Source organism: Bos grunniens, chromosome 10 (assembly GCF_055505025.1).
Source record: "Bos grunniens cultivar Pamir isolate PY7600 chromosome 10, Bosgru_T2T1.0, whole genome shotgun sequence".
Taxonomy (NCBI): domain Eukaryota; kingdom Metazoa; phylum Chordata; class Mammalia; order Artiodactyla; family Bovidae; genus Bos; species Bos grunniens.
The window spans coordinates 47426128-47447069 of record NC_141174.1 but is presented as its reverse complement, the minus strand read 5'-3'; the positions used below and the strand labels follow the sequence as shown (position 1 = coordinate 47447069).

General features: G+C 35.6%; 1 protein-coding gene across 10 annotated transcripts in view; it reads right to left on the bottom strand.

The window, feature by feature from the left end:
• The window catches only part of UNC13C (unc-13 homolog C), an 839460-nt gene that overhangs the window by 320861 nt on the left and 497657 nt on the right, over positions 1 to 20942 (bottom strand). For all 10 annotated transcript variants that reach the window (XM_086321016.1, XM_086321021.1, XM_086321015.1 and 7 more), the window contains 2 exons: positions 4699 to 4868; positions 1886 to 2001 (listed from right to left, as the gene is read on the bottom strand). In XM_086321016.1, coding sequence (XP_086177142.1) covers positions 1886 to 2001; positions 4699 to 4868 — 286 coding nt within the window. The remainder of the gene's footprint in view (positions 1 to 1885; positions 2002 to 4698; positions 4869 to 20942) is intronic.

Here is a 20942-nt window from a genome sequence, read left to right as displayed (position 1 = left end):
AATGATTTAAATGTTTCAGATATAGTGTATCATTTTAGAAGGAAGTAAATGGTTTTGCCAGTAAATATTTCTACATGCTAGCACAGATTTTACATTCATGGGCTGTGAGTAAATTAAAAAGCTCTGGATGAATAATGTGTTTTGACTATGTTAATACAAAATCTAGATATGCAAATAAAACTAAAGCACTTCGGCTGCAAAATGGTACAAGTCATGACAATGAATTCAGGCTGAAAATAAATATTTTTACAATTTTGTAATGAAAAAAAATTACTACATACAATTCCTTTTTGCTTCTAAGAAGTTTAGAAACTGCTGCAGCATGGGTTATTTAAGGACCCTTTCTGAACTGGATTTCAGTTCTTTTGGGTTCTTGGACCCACAGAAAAGACTCTGAAAAGCAAAGCATGATGCTATTCCTGTCATTCCAAATCTCTGCCCACATTTTATGGCCAGAGTTGGCTCCCTATCCTGCCAGTTCAAGAGATTTATTGCTATTGGTCTAAAAACTGAACCACTTTTCTTTTTTTTCATAATTTTATTTTTAATTAAAGGATGTTTACTTTACAATATCGTGTTGCTTTCTGTCATACATCAAATGAATCAGCCATAGGTATACAAATGTCCCCTCCCTCTTGAGCTTCCCTCCACCGCCCACCCCATCCCACTCCCCTAGGTTGTCACAGAGCACTGCATTTGGTGAACAACCTTCCTTAATGGATTATCACTGGTTAGTCTGTACTCAGGAGATTAAGTCTTGGTTCTATCTCTAATTACTGTGCAATGTGTAAATGACTTAAAAAGTGTTCCTTGTTTCCTTCTTTAGTGAAAGGGAGATGCAAATAATTACATATACATTTTCATAGATATACTTAGGAAAAATCATGTGCAAACAGCAATGATTCTCCCAGCTATCTGTTTCTTAGGAAGGTACTTTGTCCGTACCTCTTTGAACAGGGGGAAAGGTATAGTCCTCAGCTTTACCACATATTTTTTGATACATGGGATGTGTCGTTTGCATCATGGAAAAGCTCTGGTGACATGTCAAACTAGGCTTTCAGTTGCAAAGCATCCGGTAGAAGCCCAAGATTACTTGTCTGTGCATGGACACTGAGGCACAAAAGGGAAGTCGTGCATCTGCCCTTTTGATTCAGTCTGAGTGGTCTCTACTTCTTTCTAAGCCAACCAAGCTCCTCTTTTTGCGTAGTATATTCTCTACTATGCATGGGTGCAAACCTACATTCTGATACTTGCTACCCAGATATGTTTCTGGAAAAGGTAGTTAAAATGGAGGAGGGTTCAGAATGTATGAAGTCCTCTGTTATACTCAGAAAGAGAGAGACAAATTTACTGTTAATTACATTGGCTCCCCAAAGACATTTCTACAACATCAGATTTTTCATATTTAATAGACAATAATCCTAATTAAATCTTCAACAAAACCTGAGCACGAACTCAGAGTTCTCAAAAATTAGCATGATTTGGATCTTCTCCTCCATTATTAAAGTATTGATACTATAGATTTAATGTTTCCAAAATATCATGACTTATTTCTTCAATGAATGCTTTCTAACAGTCTTCTTCCTCCCTGAAAGGATGGTAATTTGCTCTACTTGTTCATTATCGTCTCATTGCCTTGTTTATTAAAACTTGCCTCATATGCTTGTTCTAAACCTCAGTCTAAGACAACCAGCCCTCTCCTCAGGGGGCAATATGAAGGCTATGTGATACCCTAACACATCACTTGCTATTGTAAAGAATAAGAACTTAAGGGACAATTTCACAAACCTAATTCAATTCTATTTTTAAAACAAATATTTTGTTGCATTATCTCTAATCAATGCAATTTTTTCTAGGTATTATTAATATAATTCAAGTTACTTACCTCATGTAGACATGTATATTGTATATGATATGGAGCAACTTTCTCCTCTCCTTTTATTTCCACGTTAATTTTCAGTCGAATGGCCCCAGACACAGCTGATTTATCTGTCCGTTTCTCTGATAAAGCAGAAAGTAATTGGTCAGTAACTTTTGACAATATCATTTTTCTTATACAAGATCTCAAAAGCTTAAAAAAAGGCTTATATTGCTAAAAGTCATTTTTTAAGATCAGGTTTGATTAACAATAATGATTCTGCTAAATACAATTTAAAGTAATGCACCTATATGTCATTGAGATTGTCAAAATGTGGTATCAAATAAAAAAGCTTAATCAGACGATTCTACCATTCTGATACAAATTTCCATGTACTAGATCAGTTAAGATGATAAAAATTAATTATTTGGGCAATTAAAAGCAAAATAACTAAAAGATAAAATTAATCAGGAGAGTACTTTATCAAAAAGTCCCATTCTTTCTGTCCTTGAAAAAAATGAGTCAAAGCTCTAACAAAAACATCCGTTAATAGTTTTCTGTCAGTGATTCATGAAGACCTATGGTCTACAACCTGTGTTTACTTATGAGTGTTAGATTCCTTCTTTGTTTGAATGGAGTCAATATGTAGTCAATTCAAATAATGTGTGTGTAATATATGTGTATATAGGCATCTAATATGAACTTCGGGATAGCTTTGGGAGAAAGATAAACATAGCCACAAAATTTCTAGGGGGAATGTAGGTAGGGGACCTAAGACTGATCCCTGCTTCCCTGATGAAACACATAAAGAAGCAAGCTGATCCATCTGAAAAACCAAAGATGAAAAGGGAGAGCCACACCAAGTCAGCAGTGAAGACTTCTTTAATTGCCCCTCTTTCTAAGCATTACTATATTTCTAGCCAAATAAGATACAGTTAAATCATGAAGTCTACTTTCCTCTTGTGGAATGTCTGCTGATTTTTCATGGTTAACAGTTAATAGTCACTGTGTTGCTGAGAGTCTTCTCTTAATGCTGGGATTATGAGAGTTTCTCCTACTGGCTAGGAGAGAGTTGATTCTCAACAAATGCTTAAGTTGTCTGCTGTAGCCAAGAGAAAGTCAGGTCTTCAGACCTCTTTGTCACAGACCTTTCCCCAGGACCACAGGGAACATTTTAAGTACTATCATCACAATGGATTCATGGGACACAGGCTCTGCTTGGATACCCAGAACTTTTGGCTGACTCCTTCTCTGCATGGTGAAATGAATTCTGAGTGTTGAGGAAGGAGTAACACTGTACAAATAATGAAAATAAGTTCCTAATGGGGATTGAACCCATTGTGGATTTTATACAAAGCTAAAACCTGTTTTCCCTCTAAAGGTTAAGCATCAGTAATGACTGCACAAAAGTGTGAAATGAGGATGAGCAGGCACAGGCATCCATGGTGGGCTGCACTGTATTTTTCTCTCCATACACTGAAGGACAGTTTCTGCAGTAGAGCTGGGTGGCTGATTTTATTAGAAGCATACTCAAATTCTTTTGCAAACTGACTATACCCTTGTACATTTTGTCAAAAGAATAATTTGAGAATTTCTCTTCTGAATTGCAACTCAATTCAACAACATGCTAATTTATCACAGGAAAACAAAAGTGTATGTATAGTCAATTAAATTGCTCTTTAATTAAAACACAACTTGTGAGAATTGTGCAGTTAATGGTCTGAAATTTACCCTTTCCTAACATCTCTGTTTTCCTGTATAAAGTTATTTAATGGTATAAACAAGATATAGGAGGCTTATCATTATAAGTGAAGCAAAAACTCTATGCCAATAATGGAGAAGTATTAGTTTTAAGGGAGATTTCTTCAAAATAAAATATTTTTGATAATGTGGTTTTAGTCTAGTTTGAATCATTTGTGTTCAGTTATATATCTCTCCTTAATTCAGATGGCCATTAATTCCGTAACCTCATTCCTTTACTTTGCAAAATGCTGTATTATCTGAAGTACGCAGGTTCTAAAAAGTGAAAAGCACTCTTTAATTTTCTAAAATAAGTAGGTATCCTAAAATCAAACATTTCATAATCTTGGAAGTATGTAAACTTTTCTTAGATTCACCACCATATCTTAAAAATGTAATTAAAACATTTCCAATAATATGATAAGTATATTTTTAGATTATGTCCTTTACAGAAAATGAGGTGATCCATATCTTTTTACTGTTATTTAAGTCAGCACTAAGGATTCTAGGTTATTATTCAATTGTGGGAAAAGTCAAATTAAAACTTATCTTTAATTCTCGGTACAATAATAAAATTCCATCTTAAAATTATACCAATTAAACAGTCTCATATCTTCATCATCAGAACAAGCATATGGGTAACCAGCTTTGCATTACTAAAGCCTACGCTTACATCATCTTTGAAAGATATCTAAAATATACTTTTTGTTTATTGCCAAAATTCATTAAGGGACTAAAAGGAAATAAATAAGTCAGACATTATTAAGTCACAGGTTGTTTGTTTTCTATACATTTGGCAAAGTTTTTTGAAGCTATACTTTATGAATTAAAAATTCAGAATGGAATAATATTTTTCTCCTAAAAGACACCCACTTGACTCCTTGAAAGAATTTTTTTCATCTCAAATTTGCCAGTATCTTTCAATAATATTGAGTTTAAATAATTATCACCTTATTTCCTAATGAAACTTACCTGCCTAAAGGCCAAGTAAATGTTCTAGAAAAACATTAGTTACTTTTACCAACATGGGAATATAATGCCTGTCACAGATATTCTGGAATTTTATTTAACATGTTTCAAGTAGACATAAAGATAGTCACCTAAATTGTACCAGACATCCATTTCTCCACTCAGGGTCCTCACTTCTACAATTGTTTGTCCCAGAAAATCATCTGATTCCTTTTTGAAATGTTGCTTCACTCTGGATTTGATGTCATCATCTTCATCCCACACTCTGACTTTGATTCGATCTGTGGAGTTATGGCACTCACTGAAAATAGATGTGGACAAGTTAATAACCATTGCTAACTTCTTTAAATGTCATTTGATGTTAGCAATTTGTTTTAAATCTTATCTAATCCAGAAAGGCGTACCACATTGCATAGTAAATAAGATTTCCCATGGACCATTCCATCCATGGGATGTTGCAGGTATCAGAGATATTGAAAAACGGCTGCAATTGTTAAGTAATGTTAATAAGAGAAAATCCTGCCCCATTCCATGTCTTTTAATTGAAATACATATAACTGAATATGGGTCAGAAATCTGTGGGGTGCTTTGTCTATGATATATTTCCTATTTGCAACAGTTATCTATGGCAACATGTCCATGCTCAGAAAATTATGTATCATGAGTGAAAGTGAAAGTGAAGTCGCTCAGGCATGTCAGTCTCTCTGCGACCCCATGGGCTGTAGCCTATCAGGCTTCTCCATCCATGGGATTTTCCAGGCAAGAGTACCGGAGTGGTTTGCCATTTCCTTCTCCAGGGGATCTTTCCGACCCAGGATCAAACCTAGGTTTCCCACATTGCAGGCAGATGCTTTTACCCTCTGAGCCACCAGGGAAGCCATGTATCATAAAGCTAATTTAATTGCAATGGGTGTTGAGAAAGTGGACATTACATAGTCTGCCTAATAAGTTAAAAATCTCAGTTAAGCATATAAGACATTGTTAAATCAAGTCATGACATATGGATGCCCAACATCTCTAAAAATTCTTCTATTTTGGCTATATTTCTCCTTATGTTCCTCATCTTCTCTAAACTTACGCTTGATAAATCACATTCATAGATTCCTTTGCAGTTATGGTCCAGATGTTTAACCTGCATTCAATCAATACCTGAACTCAAATTGAGGAAAGTGAGGCAGTGGTTGTATTGTGTGGTGCTTAATTCTTTTGGCAACAGGGGTGGTGGTCTTTAGCAGTTTGTCACAGAGTCTCTGGTATTCAGTACTGAGGGACAAATAATTGATCAATAGTGGCAAATGTGTGCGTATGTGTTTTTTTTTTTTTTTTTTTACAAAGAAGCCTCATGATATAATTGGACATTGCTTTTGCACAGTTGATTTAGAGGCTGGCCTCTGGCCTCTCTAAAAATTCGTGAGCAATCTGAGTCTATGAAATAATTTTTTTTTCTGTATAAACTAGAGTGAGCTCTGTTGGCTGCAATGAACAATAATGATTAATGTAATAGCTTTTAAAGAAAGAAGAGAGCTACAATAATAGAACTTAAAATGTGGAATTGACTTTGTAGAGGAGATGATGAGGGCAAGCATTAATTACCTCAGGCTTCAAAGCCACTAAATTTTGGAGTGCAATAGCGAAACAGCTGGTCAAACTGTTGCTTGCTATACTTTGGAATCATGACCACATACCAACTCAAGCTTTTTTATTAGTGTGAATGGTATGAGTAAAATTCAGAATATTGGAATATGCTCATTAAGTCTTGCTGCTTTCAAAAATGTACTGTGGTAGATAGAGATGCACTCAAACTATAGCTTGACTGCTCTAAGCCGAGATGCAAGGCAACACAGCTATTCCAAAAGAGGTCACTCTGCTTGTGTCCCACACAACTGAGAATATCACAATTTGGAACTACACAGGGTTGAGGACTGCCAGCTGCTTCTGTATACAAAATGTATGCATACAAGCACAGGTTTCTGAGTGGAACTTCAAAAATAGATAAACCTGTTACCCCAGGGTATTTCAAACACCTTTCTTTAGGAAGTCTCTAAGTGACAACGAAAGGGAACTTAATGGCAAAGATCAGATTAATGGTGCTGCACCCTGGCATACAGTGTTACAGGGGTAGAGGCAGCAGCCATTAGGTTAAGAGAAAGGAATTGGTCAGAACAAAGGAGCCAGTGATAATGAGGTAAAATTTCCAGGGGTATGTGGTTACTTAAAAATTGTCTTGAAGCTCACCTCCTGGAAGTCTGATAAAACTTCCCGGGTATGGTATTTTTAAATGTGCCCTGGGGTTGCTACAGGCTTTATTTAAAGTAATTTCTGGGTCCTTGAACTCACAGCAGTAGAAAGTAGACTCCACGTAGAACCTCTTCCCAGCTACTGCTACTACTGCTGCTGCTAAGTCACTTCAGTCGTGTCCGACTCTGTGCCACCCCATAGATGGCAGCCCACCAAGCTCCCCCGTCCCTAGGATTCTCCAGGCAAGAACACACTTCTCCAATGCATGAAAGTGAAAAGTGAAAGTGAAGTCGCTCAGTCGTATCCGACTCTTAGCGACCCCATGGACTGCAGCTTACCAGGCTCCTCCATCCATGGGATTTTCCAGGCAAGAGTACTGGAGTGGGGTGCCAGCTAGGAAGACCATAAACCTGGATTTCCTAGGATGGTACCAATTTATGGTTTCGTAGATACACAATGCCTTTTCATTCTTTTTAGAGCCCTCTTTCATTTTCTTTCATTTTACACAGCTTCTGCGTAGAATCCAGGCATTGGCCCATTGGTCAAGCAAGGCCCCCCCAGATGTAGAACCAAGGACTTGGAGAAAATATGTAAAAGAAATTCACCAAGAAGTGCTAAGGCCTGCCAGATTGGCTAGCCAAGTAACGACTTCTGTTGCTAGTATCAGGAAGTCCTGAATAATCTGCTAAGCAAGACTCTATATTTGCTATGTACCACTGACAGTCATATGCTTCCCTTGTTCCCTGTTACTGAATGAGACTTTTTTTTTTTTTAAGGATAAACTGCTTTTATCCTAATTTCTTTTCTCTTTACACTAATACAGTGGGGATGTTCGAAGAAGATGATTTATCTTTAATTTATAGACTTAGGAATGACAAAGAACCAAACCTGGAGGTGATAAAGAGATTACCCAAAGATCCTAGACTTCATACTTAACCCAGTAACTGGATATAATTTGGGGACCACCTACCTTGGAAGACAGAGGATGGGTTCATTATGTTTAAAGTACATACAGAGATGGAAATTCCATGAATAAATATTGAATGCTCAAAGAGGTGGAAGGTGACAGATACCATAAGTTCATTCAGCCAATAATTTTTCAAGCGCTCCTTGCCTTTCCTACTTCTGTGCAATATCCTAGTCTCCCTTGAAACTAGAGATGACCACTTGACATCATTCTACAATGAGATATAAGCAAAAGTCTTCTGGCTCTGGCTCTTCTATGTTCTTTTATTCCTCTGGAACATGGATGTAGAACATCTTCCACAGAAGATGATAAATGAGGAACATAGATTAAGCTTTTCACTTTGAAGGGATAACAGAGTTACCACTGTTGTTATTTGGTTGCTCAGTTGTGTCTGACTCTTTGCAACCCTGTGGACTGTAGCCCACCAGGCTCCTCTGTCCATGAGATATCTCAGGCAATGCTGGGGAGGGTTGCTATTTCCTTCTCCATACTAGCCCTCAAATACCTATACCTGGAATTCTTGTTGAATGAAATCTCTCTTTGACCAAGCTACAATCATGGCTTAATAAGAAGTTTAATAAAATTCTAACCGAATCAGTGGGAAAATAATTTAAAAATCTACCAAGTTCATTTTGTCTGATTATATACAAAACGGTTTAAAATGTTTAATTTGTTAACTCTTACTATTTTTATACTTGCTGTGTTTTATGTCATTCCTTAACTATTTAGCATGTGTTTCACAAACTTTGACTTTTATGAAAATTCAAAGGTTTATTATTTAGATGGGAAACTGTATGCTCATTTAGGAAAATGTGACAGAAAGATTTTTTACACACAAGAGAAAAATCTATCACACATAACTCCCAATAAATCTTACTCTATTAGATCATTTCCACCTTGATTAATTAGCTGACAAAGATTCCTGTTTTAGTTCAACAGCTTGTGATTTGCCTTTCCTATAAGAGGAGAATAAGATATTTTGCTGCTCACTCTTGGTAAATAAAGTAAGCACTGTTAGGACAATTTGCATTGTACTTTTTTCTTAACTAAAAACAATGTGCATCTTAAAGAGTAGTTAATATGCCCAATTTTATGTTTTTTCATTATTAAAGACAGGAATGGCTTTGTTTCCATGGGAATAAGTTATTTTATTCATTCCCAAGTTAAAGCAAAGCATTTCACTCTTTGGAACTCAGGATTATTACGTGTGTTTATGTTCTGTTTTGTCTGTATTTCTGTTTTCAATTTGCAGGTACCCTAATCTCTGCACAGCCAATCACTATTTGGCCAATATTCTTTTGGCAGCCATCCAAAAGGCTAATTTCTTTATAATTACTTATACCAAATTTTCAAATGGTCTCACTACAATTTTTTTTTTTGATTTAGTTTCCTGGATATAGCCCGAATACATAGCTCCTATAATAAAGGCAAAATAAAGACAAAAAGCAAATAAAAAACAAACAAACAAAAATAAAACCCAAACCCAAGTTATCGAAGTTCAACCTATTCTGAGAAGGACTATTTAGCCTAAAGAGATGCTCATGAATTTCATAAAGCCTGATTTCAATAGAACAATCTCTTGCTAAAACAGTCATCCTCTGATGGGAAGTCATTATGAAAGTAGTATATAAGCAAAGAGCCATTCAAAAATGAGAAATGATCTATAGTTGAACTAGTTATAATGAAGCAACTAAAATAATCTATACCAAGATTATTATACCAAATCTATACCAGCAACTATACCAAGAAAAAAACCAATAGTAAATGAAGTTGCAATTAAAATCATATTCTTTAAGAATCTGTAATGAAATTTCTATAATATTTTAAATGTCATTGTATCAAATTTTATTAATAGACACATAAGATAGATATTTAATGTATATATAAATGTGAGTTTATAAACGGAGGAGCCTGGTAGGCTGCGGTCCATGGGGTCGCTAAGGGTCGGACACAACTGAGCTACTTCACTTTCACTTTTCACTTTCACGCCTTGGAGAAGGAGATGGCAACCCACTCCAGTATTCTTGCCTGGAGAATCCCAGGGACGGGGGAGCCTGGTGAGCTACCGTCTCTGGGATTGCAGAGAGTCGGACATGACTGAAGCGACTTAGCAGCAGCAGCAGCAGCACATATATATGCATTGAAACAATCTGTAAGGTTATATTCAAAATATAGGTGGTAAGATTAGTGAAATTTTTTTAGTCTTTATCTTTTACTGTTATAATCAACAAAAGTTTGTATTTTTAAAAATCTAACAATCATAAATAATCTCTTTCAACTCAAGCTGGAAGGCAGGGAATTGATTGAAAAAATCATCAGCCAGAAACTTGCAAGAGCCATCCAGAGGCAAAGCAGCAGCAGCCTTTCAAACAGTAATTAAATTCTCTAGTTACAGCTTAATTCCTTAAACTCTGACCCACCAAATGGAAATATGAAAGACACTTGATGCACACATTTCCTCTGAATGATTTATTATGAATTATGTAACCCAGTTCCATCACAGTATAGGTGTCTTATTATTGAATCAAGAGCCCTTAACCCTATTATCTTTCAATTGTATTAGAGCAGATAGACAAACTCTAAGTTCAAAACCAGTGCCAGTGCACAGGGACTTTTCCCACTACATTTATCAAGGGCATTTAATTATGGGAATTTGAATTGACCAAAAAAAAAAAAAAAGAAAGAAAACAACACCAGTCCTCAACATGTCCCTTTTGTTTAAGTTTTTCTGATGGTTTTCTAGGTAGTAACCGGGTGTTGTAGATCTATTCTAGTACTGTAATAGATCAAAGAACCAAAGGACAAAGATACACCAATCCGATATGATACACCAATTTTGCTGCCCCACCTTAAGCCCTACAATTGGATCATTAATACTCAAAGCCTTTTGTTCTGTTTTTATATCTAATGTTTCCTTCACAGGTACTAATATTGCAGATAAACTTATTTTAATAGCTGTTTTAAGTATTATTTGACATTAAAGATGATAAAATATTAGTTATGTTAAAGTAATAAAAGTAAGAAATTTGCTTGTTTAGAAAAATTCTTTGTGTCAATTTTGCTGTGAAAAGAGAGACCACTTAGGGAGAGAAATCCGAAAACAGGAAGGTCTATATGATACCACTTATATGTGAAATTTAGAAAACAAACTAGAGAAGAACAAAATAGTGCTTACCAGGCACCCAGAAGATGGGGAAATAGGAGAGATGATATTTAAAAGTACAAAATAGTAGCTAAATGACTCCTAAAGAGCCAATGCACAGTATAATAAATACAGACAATGATATTATATTATATTCATCAAATCTGCTAAGAGACTAGGTCTTAATAATACCCATGACAAAAAAGTAATGATAATCATGATATGTGATAGAGGAGCTAGTTAATGCTACAATGGCAACCATATTATAGTATACATGTATAAATCAACCTGCTGTTCCTTAAATTTATATGCCAAATATAATTTTTTTAAAAAGCAACGGCATATATAGAAAACAGAAGGATCAAATTACTGTCTCAAAAAACAGGAGAAACATAAATGAGTGTGAGTATAAGATTGTGTGCAATAAGGGTGGTTTCTATTCACCACTTCCCTAGGCTCACCAAACATTTTTGCAGCTCAGACACTTTTTTCATTGTTTCTGAGGGCAAGGATGTCTTTTCCCTAATCCTCTACCTGATGAACATCTACCTGCTTCTCAATACCTGATAAAAGATCACCTCTGTATGAAAATTCCCTAAAAAACATTTTTTCCAGTCCCTAGCACCTAGAGCAATTAGATATGAAAAAACTATTTACCAAAAAAATAAGAAAATATCATTGGTCAGAGAAATCATACTCTTCATATTATTGTTCTTTAACTATTACAATTTAACTACTCTAATTAGTGGCTACTTGTATAGCTGAACATTAACCATTTGCTTGAAGTTGGGAGGAAGATTCACTTTGGAAAAATGTTTGACATTTATTAGACATTGGATTCAAGGCATTATCTTTCTAAATCTGACTTTTCTTTAAATGGTGACATGCATTTTGTTTTCTAAAACTAACTTGTATGAAGATAAACTGCCTGTTAATGATCTGTGGGGCAGAAGATAGTCAGTTCAGTTCAGTGGCTCAGTCGTGTCCGACTCTTTGTGACCCCATGGACTGCGGCATGCCAGGCTTCCCTGTCCATAACCAAATCCTAGAGTTTACTCAAACTCATACCCATCGAGTTGGTGATGTCATCCAACTATCTCATCCTCTGTTGTCCCCTTCTCCTCCTGCCTTCAATCTTTCCCAGCATCAGGGTCTTTCCAAATGAGTCAGCTCTTTGTATCAGGTGGCCAAAGTATGGGAGTTTCAGCTTCAGCATCAGTCTTTCCAATGAATTTTCAGGACTGATTTCCTTTAGAATGGACTGGTTGGATCTCCTTGCAGTCCAAGGGACTCTCAAGAGTCTTCTCCAACACCACAGTTCAAAAGCATCAATTCTTTGTTGCTCAGCTTTCTTTATAGTCCAACTCTTACATACATACATGACTACTGGAAAAACCAAAGCTTTGACTAGATGGACCTTTGTTGGCAAAGTAATGTCTCTGCTGCTTTTTAATATGCCGTCTAGGTTAGTCATAAATTTTCTTCCAAGGAGCAAGTGTCTTTTCATTTCATGGCTGCAATCATCATCTACAGTGATTTTGGAGCCCCCAGAATAAAGTCTGCCACTCTTTTCACTGTTTCCCCATCTATTTGCCATGAAGTGTTGGGATCAGATGCCATGAACTTAGTTTTTTGAATGTTGAGCTTTAAGCCAACTTTTTCACTCTCTTTCACTTTTATCAAGAGGCTCTTTAGTTCTTTGCTTTCTGCCATAAGGGTGGTGTCATCTGCATATCTGAGGTTATTGATATTTCTCCCAGCAGTGTTGATTCCAGCTTGTGCTTCATCCAGTCCACTGTTTTTCATGATATACTCTGCATATAAGTTAAATAAGCAGGGTGGCAATATACAGCCTTGACATACTCCTTTCCCTATTTGGAACCAGTCTGTTGTTCTATGTCCAGTTCTAACTGTTGCTTCGTGACCTGCATACAGATTTCTCAAGAGGCAGGTCAGGTGGTCTGGTATTCCCATCTCTTGAATTTTCTACAGTTTATTGTGATCCACACAGTCAAAAGCTTTGGCATAGTCTATAAAGCAGAAGTAGATGTTTTTCTGGAATTCTCTTGCTTTTTCAATGATCCAATGGATGTTGGCAATTTGATCTCTGGTTCCTCTGCCTTTTCTAAATCCAGCTTGAACATCTGGAAGTTCACGGTTCACATATTGTTGAAGCCTGGCTTGGAGAATTTTGAGCATTACTTTACTAGCGTGTGAGATGAGTGCAATTGTGCGGTAGTTTGAGCATTCTTTGGCATTGCCTTTTTTGGGATTGGAATGAAAACTGACTTTTTCCAGTCCTGTGGCCACTGCTGAGTTTTCCAAATTTGCTGGCATATTGAGTGCAGCACTTTCACAGCATCATCTTTCAGGTTTTGAAATAGCTCAACTTCAATTCCATCACCACCACTAGCTTTGTTCGTAGTGATGCTTCTCCTTATTACCAAATTCAGACTTAAATTGAAGAAAGTAGGGAAAACCTGAAGATCATTCAGGTATGACCTAAATCAATCCCTTACTATTATACAGTAGAAGTGACAAAATAGATTCAAGGGATTAGATCTGATAGACAGAGTGTCTGAAAAACTATGGACAGGGGTTCCTGACATTGTATAGGAGGCAGGGATTAAGACCATCCCCAAGAAAAAGAAATGTAAAAAAGCAAAATGGCTGTCTGGGGAGGCCTTACAAATAGCTGTGAAAAGAAGAGAAGCGAAAAGCAAAGGAGAAAAGGAAAGATATACCCATTTGAATGCAGAGTTCCAAAGAATAGCAAGGAGAGATAAGATAGCCTTCCTCAGTGATCAATGCAAAGAAATAGAGGAAAACAATAGAATGGGAAAGACTAGAGATCTCTTCAAGATAATTAGAGATATCAAGGGAACATTTCATGCAAAGATGGGCACAATAAAGGACAGAAATGGTATGGACCTAACAGAAGCAGAAGATATTAAGAAGAGGTGGCAAGAATAAGAATAACTATACAAAAACGATCCCCATTACCCAGATAATCACAATGGTATGATCACTCACCTAGGGCAAAACTGTAACGAGCCGAAACAGTATATGTTGCCATTGCTTTATGGTTGTCTTATTCTACCTCTGATATCCCAAGGTCTATGATTTATATGGTAAGTTGTCTTTTTCGTCTTACTTTCAAGCCAATGTTCATAGGCATAATGCAGTAATAACATAACCTACTTGAAAAAAGATCTCCCTGATTTAAATTCCATTTGAGCCATTTACTAGCAATATGGTTTTAGGCAAGTTATGTGATTACATTGGGCCTTCAAGGCTAATCTATAAAACTATTATAGAACATCAATAATAATCTTTTAAACATGTTTAAATATATAAAAAACAGAATTATGCTTGGCACTTAGAAGGCTTTAACTAGACTATCTAATACAGCTAATTACATAATTCAAACATATATTTTGCTTTAATAGCAAAGGACAAGTTACTGCAAATTTCTAAAATAGGGAGAATTTTAGTTAGCCTAATTATCAAAACACTGAAAGTTAAATGCTTGATGCATACTGATATAGTAAAATTTTATTCAACTACTAAAACAATGTTTTAGAAGAAAATTTTTATCAGGGGACTCCCTTCTTTTTCCATTGATCTATATGTCTGTCTTTATGATAGTACCACAGTATTTCAATAACAGTAGCTACTCAGTAATGTCCGACTCTTTGGTGACTCCATGGACTGTAGCCCACCAGGATCCTCTGTCCATGAGATTACCAAGGCAAGAATACCAGAGTGAGTTGCTATTTCCTTCTCCAGGGTATCTTCCCAACCCAGGGAATGAATCCATGTCTCCATGTCTTCTGCACTGAAGGTGGATTCTTTACCACTGAGCCACTAGGGATTGGATTTTCTTTTTTTTCCCTCCATAACAAAATTTTAAGTGTAAGGTACAGTATTGTTGGGTGTAAGTACACAGCATATAGCAGATCCTCAAACTTCTCTTGCTTAATTGAAACTCTGTGCCTATTGATTAGTAAATTCCCATTTCTCACTCTCTCTAGCCTCCAAAACCATCATTTTGGTCTATGATTCTGTTACTATTTCAAATATCTCATAAAAGTGGAATAATGCAGTATTTGTCTTTTTGTAACTGGCTTAGCATAACATCTTTAAAGTTCATCCTTATTGACACATATTGTAGAATTTCCTCCTTTTGTAAGGATGAATAATATCACATTGTATGTACATATCACATTTTCTTTATTCATTCACCTGTTGTTGGACAGTGAGGTTGTTTCCATATCTTGGCTATTGTCAATAACACTGAATGTGGAAGTACTAATAACTCCTTGAGATTCTGATTTCAATTCTTTTTGATATATGCCCAGAAGCCAGATTGCTGGATTATATGCTAGTTTTATTTTCAAATTTTTGAGTAAATTCCATACTGTTTTCCATAGCAGCTGCACCATTGTGCATTCCCACCAACAGTGGAAAGGTTCACACAAGGGGGAAAAGATAGATAGGAACTGAAACCACAGAGGAAAGTCCCATCCCGCAGGAGACTGAAACATGGAAGAGACCCAGGCATTATGCTGATGCTCTGCAAGGCATAGAGGCAAGGGAAAAACATACTCTGGCTTCTCCCATTCTCCCACCTTTGATCTTATGGCAATGCTTTCTCATAGTGAAATCTAGTTGGCAGGGAAATCTGGCCTTCAAAGTTCAGTTCCCTGACATAAAGAGCATGCCAAAGACATTTCAGGGAATAAATGGTATAGCTAACAGGTAAATAACCAGCATATATGCCAAACTCATAAAGAAATATGTTAATTCAATTCTTTGCTTCTTTCTTGTACTCCTTTTAGCATCGGCTTGTCCTTCCCTGACAGCTCTTAACATTTGCATTGTCATAGATAAAACTCCGCAATGCTAAAAGCATTTTTTTACAGTATATCATTTAATTTCCTTATTTGAGGAAAGGAAACTGATAGAGAATAATAAATATTTTTTGTAATAACACAATGAGTGATTTGGAAAGAAAATTTTGAGTATAAAAGTGCTTTGAAAAGATAACAGTGCTTTAAAATATGAACCATTTTATTATCATTAATATTATATAGCCACTCTGTATACATATATGGATGCTTTAAAACTTTTAAAAAAATATTGTTTTTTCACAAAGACGGAGCATCCCTCTACCAATTTCCACTGCAATAAGAACAATTTATATCACATTGTATTCAGTGCACTACTTCACTCATTGAATGTCAATGTCAATATTTTAATGGAAATATATTGTTAATGCTAGTTTTAACCTTTAAAAGGTTTGATACTTGATATAATTGTATTTAATTTTACAATTGCGAGATCATACTCCACACACCTTTTAGAATCTTTATAAATTGTGTCCATCCTGACATATACACATGTACATCATTCTTTTTAATGATTATATGATATATTCAGTTATATGATGTATCCTAATTGAATTCATCCCCTATAGTAGATAGTAGATGGCTATTTAGGTGGCTTCTAATATACTACTGCAGTGCTACTGTAAAAATATTTTAATCTGAGAAATTATTAAAAGTGGATTTTTTAGTTTGGAAATTATGTCAGTTACACATATCTGTACATCTGCTTGCAAAACAGGAGACCCAGGTTTGATCCCTGGGTTGGGAAGATGGCTCAGAGAAGGGAATGGCTACCCACTCCAGTATCCTTGTCTAGAGAATTCCATGGACAGAGGAGCCTAGTGGGCTACAGTCCATGCAGTTTCAAAGAGTTGGACATGACTGAGCAACTAACGTATACACACATTACTAAATAATTCTTCAGAAAGCATATATGTGTTTACACTTATACCTGTTTCTCTATACAATCATTAGTATTGAATACTATCACTATTCAATCTTTGCTAATCAGAAAATTTAAATATACTTTCTCATAATGACTTTTAGGAAGCACATCTTTTATATATGAATGACATATGTATATACAATATGTGTGCAATATTTTCCTCCTTTTCAGTTGAAAAGGAGGGAAAAAAAAAAAAAACAAATGAAAAATTCCCTCCTCCAAAGAGACCTTTAAAGAGCTTATGATTATTTTTTGCCAGAGACAAAGGGTTAAATTAAATAGCCAGAATTTGTCCCTGGCAAGAGAACAGAATCAGTCAGCATGAATTTTTATAGGCACTTAAGTAACCTTACTCTTAAATTCTCCCCTTCACTCTTTGCTAGAAGAGAACAACTGCTATTCTCTAGAGGAACTCTGGAGCAATAATTGGAAAGTCAGCAGCAAACTGAAGTTATACCAACTGCCTGATCAGACTTTATCTAAATACCACACTTGAAGCGGAAGCAGTGATCATAAAGGTAAATACTATTTACTAATATTCCTCTCAACCCAAACATCAGCAACACAGCAACAGTGCACAAGTTTGTGGAAGACTTCTGCACAAATGACCAAGGCGTTGCTAAAAAAAAAAAAAAAAAAAAAATAGAAGAAATTTAGAAAAGGCTGCCTTCCAATTGACTTTTCCACTTAAATCTAAGCTCAACCAATTATCGGGAATACAACAATTGAGCTTAAGAACTCGTAAATAGTAATGCTGGGTATACATCAGACCTCTCTGGATTCTTTTGCTGGATGTTATGGAAAATACAAAGAGATGCAATTCAAAAAGAAAAGAAATACCACATTGCTGAAGCCACTCGACAGCACCTGTATTATTTTGACTTTGGTCCTCATTATAGTAACAACCTTTCATCATTAAAATATAAACTCAAATGTCTTGAAAAGTAGATCTACTTAATAATGAATATTTAGCCAAAATTTACATTAAAAAACATCCATTTGAGTCTTTTCAGACTTCCAAAAGGATCCAGTTTAATCAGCTATGTGAGCGTGCATGCACGTGCATGCTCATGCTCAGTTATGTCTGACTCTTTGTGACCCAATGGACTGTGGCTTGCCAGGCACCTCTGTCCATGGAGTTTTCCAGGCAAGAATAGTGGAGTGGATTGCCGTTTCCTTCTCCAGGTGGGTCTCCCTGACCCAGGGATTGAACCCATGTCTTCTGAGTCTCCTGCACTGGCAGGCAGATTCTTTACCTCTGGGTCACCTGGGAAACGAATCAACTACAAACATAGCTTAAGTTAAAAAAAAGTATAAAAAACACTATACTCCAGATGATATAAATATATAACTTATTATTCAGATAGAATTAATTTCAAAAGAAATTATTATTGTAGGCTGAACCATATGAAATTATAGTTTTTATAGGTCAAAAAATTATCAGCAATTTCATGTGGCTTGATCTAGCCATAACTACTAGCTCCATATAAAAAATCGTGTTTATGTCCTAATTGAAAATTCACTTTGTACTTGGCCAGTACAAGAAATTCTATGAGATTAAAAAAATGAGTGCATTTATAAAACCTAGTCTGATCATTAATCAAGATACTGAAGAAATTAGTGATGGTGGTATGAGAAGGCACATAAAACCACTAAATAACAATGATATTCAAGATTTACTAAATTGAAGTCACTGGAGAATGGCATTGATCCTAGAGAAAATATTTGAAGAGATAATAGCTGAAAGCTTCCTTAACATGGGAAAGGAAATAGTCAACCAAGTCCAGTAAGTACAGAGAGTCCCAGGAAGGATAAACCCGAGGAGGAATGCCCCAAGACACACAGAAATCAAACTAACAAAAATTAAAGGCAGGGATAAAATATTAAAAGCAACAATGGAAAAATGACAAGTAACTTTCAAGGGAACTCCCATCAGGCTATCAGCTGATTTCTCAACAGATACTCTATAAGCCAGAAGGGAATGGCATGATATTTGTAAAGTGATGAAAGGGAAGAACCTACAACCAAGAATAAATACTCTACCCAGAAAGACTCTCATTCAGAAATTATGGAGAAATCAAAAGCTTTTCAGACAAGCAAAAGTTAAGAGAATTCAGCACTACCAAACCAGCTTTACAGCAAGTGCTAAAGGAACTTCTCAAGGCAGGAAACATAAGAGAAGGAAAAGACCTACAGAAAATAAACCTAAAACAATTAAGAAAACAGTGATAGGATCAAATGAACCAACTAGAAGACACAGACTAGCTAGGTGGATGAAAACATGTGCAATGCAGGCACTTCAATTTCCACATAACTCTGCTTGACCCCCCAAATTGTATGTAGCTTATACTGTTAGGGTGATCATGTTCCCATTATGTCTTGCAATTGTAATTATTTTTTATTTTTTGTCTGCCTACTGATTGTGAAAACTGAAAAACATCTTTCACTACTGTGATTATGTAACTATTACTCACTTAATACCACTGTATCATACTTGGTCAACAGAAAAATAAGAGAACTCTATATCACCAAAACTACAATAGAAAAACCTTAATCACTTTTTAAAATCCAGATGCATATCAGAATAATGCTGAAATGTTTTGAAAAATACAAATGCCCAGGTATTTTTTTTTTTCCCTCCAGAGTTCCAAATATGTTTCTAATGAGTAGCTATCTTTAAAAACAACTGGACTAAACAATGATCTTTTACTTTTATCTAGCTTGTTTCACTTTTTCTATTTCATATTCAGTGACCCCATTTAATTAGGTTTATGTTTACCACTTTCTCCACCTATTTTAATATTCTTTCTTGTCTTTATCAAGAGTAGTAGAAAAGCTTTAGTATACTTATATATAAATATGTATAATATATATATATTTTAGAAAACCTATGAATTTTTGCCTAATTAAAAAATTTGACGTTTTTATTTCACTTGTTTGACTTAGTGTGAATATAATGCTAGATTTTTCATTAAAAAATATATATGCAACAAGCAACAAAGGTTTCTGTATAGCACATAGAAATATATTCAATTTCTTATAATAACAAATAATAAAAAATAATTTCAAAAATAACGTGTGTATATACAGCTGAATCACCTTGATGTGCATCTGAAACACTGTAAGTCAACTATAATTCAATAAAATATATATATTAAGAAAAAATATATAGTGTCTCATTTTCAAAGGAATTATCCCAACACATGAACTTAATTATAATAGTAAGGTTTCATAAAATAATCTATAATCTATAGATTATATAGATTAGAAATTAGATAGATTGATATTATAGAAATCTATAATATCAAAAAGGGTATTATATATCATTTTCTAATAAGAAGACATGCTAAATGTCCCCTCAGAGTTAGTGGCAATTTTCCATCCTGTGTTTTCTTAATTTTACCCTTATCTCTGTCAAAACTGGGTCATAGTAAAAGCTCAAAATGTTATTCTACTGCTTATTTCAAGGCTTTAAATAAGTTAAAATACATTTTGTCCCCTTTACTATTCCTTCAAATCCAACTGTAATCAAAAGTTACTAGGCAGAGACATAAAACAAAGTAAAAAACACATCATGAAGACAAGATGCATTGACAAGGGTTCCTTTGAAAGGAAAACACATACTGGTGATGCTAAAAAAAAAGTTCAGTTCAGTCGCTCAGTTGTGTCTGACTCTTAGTGACCCCATGAATTGCAGCACAACAGGCCTCCCTGTCCATCACCAACTCCCAGAGTTCACTCAGACTCACATCCATCAAGTCGGTGATGCCATCTAGCCATCTCATCCTCTGTCGTCCCCTTCTCCTCCTGCCCTCAATCCCTCCCAGCATCAGAATCTTTTCCAATGAGTCAACGCTTCGCATGAGGTGGCCAAAGTACTGGAGTTTCAGCTTTAGCATCAGTCCTTCCAAAGAACACCCAGGACTGATCTCCTTTAGAATGGACTGGTTGGATCTCCTTGCAGTCCAAGGGACTCTCAAGAGTCTTCTCCAACACACACAGTTCAAAGGCATCAATTCTTCGGCACTCAGCTTTCTTCACAGTTCAACTCTCTCATCCATACATGACCACAGCAAAAACCATAGCCTTGACTAGATGTACCTTTGCTTGCAAAGTAAAGTCTCTGCTTTTCAACATGCTATCTAGGTTGGTCATATCTTTTCTTCCAAGGAGTAAGCGTCTTTTAATTTCAT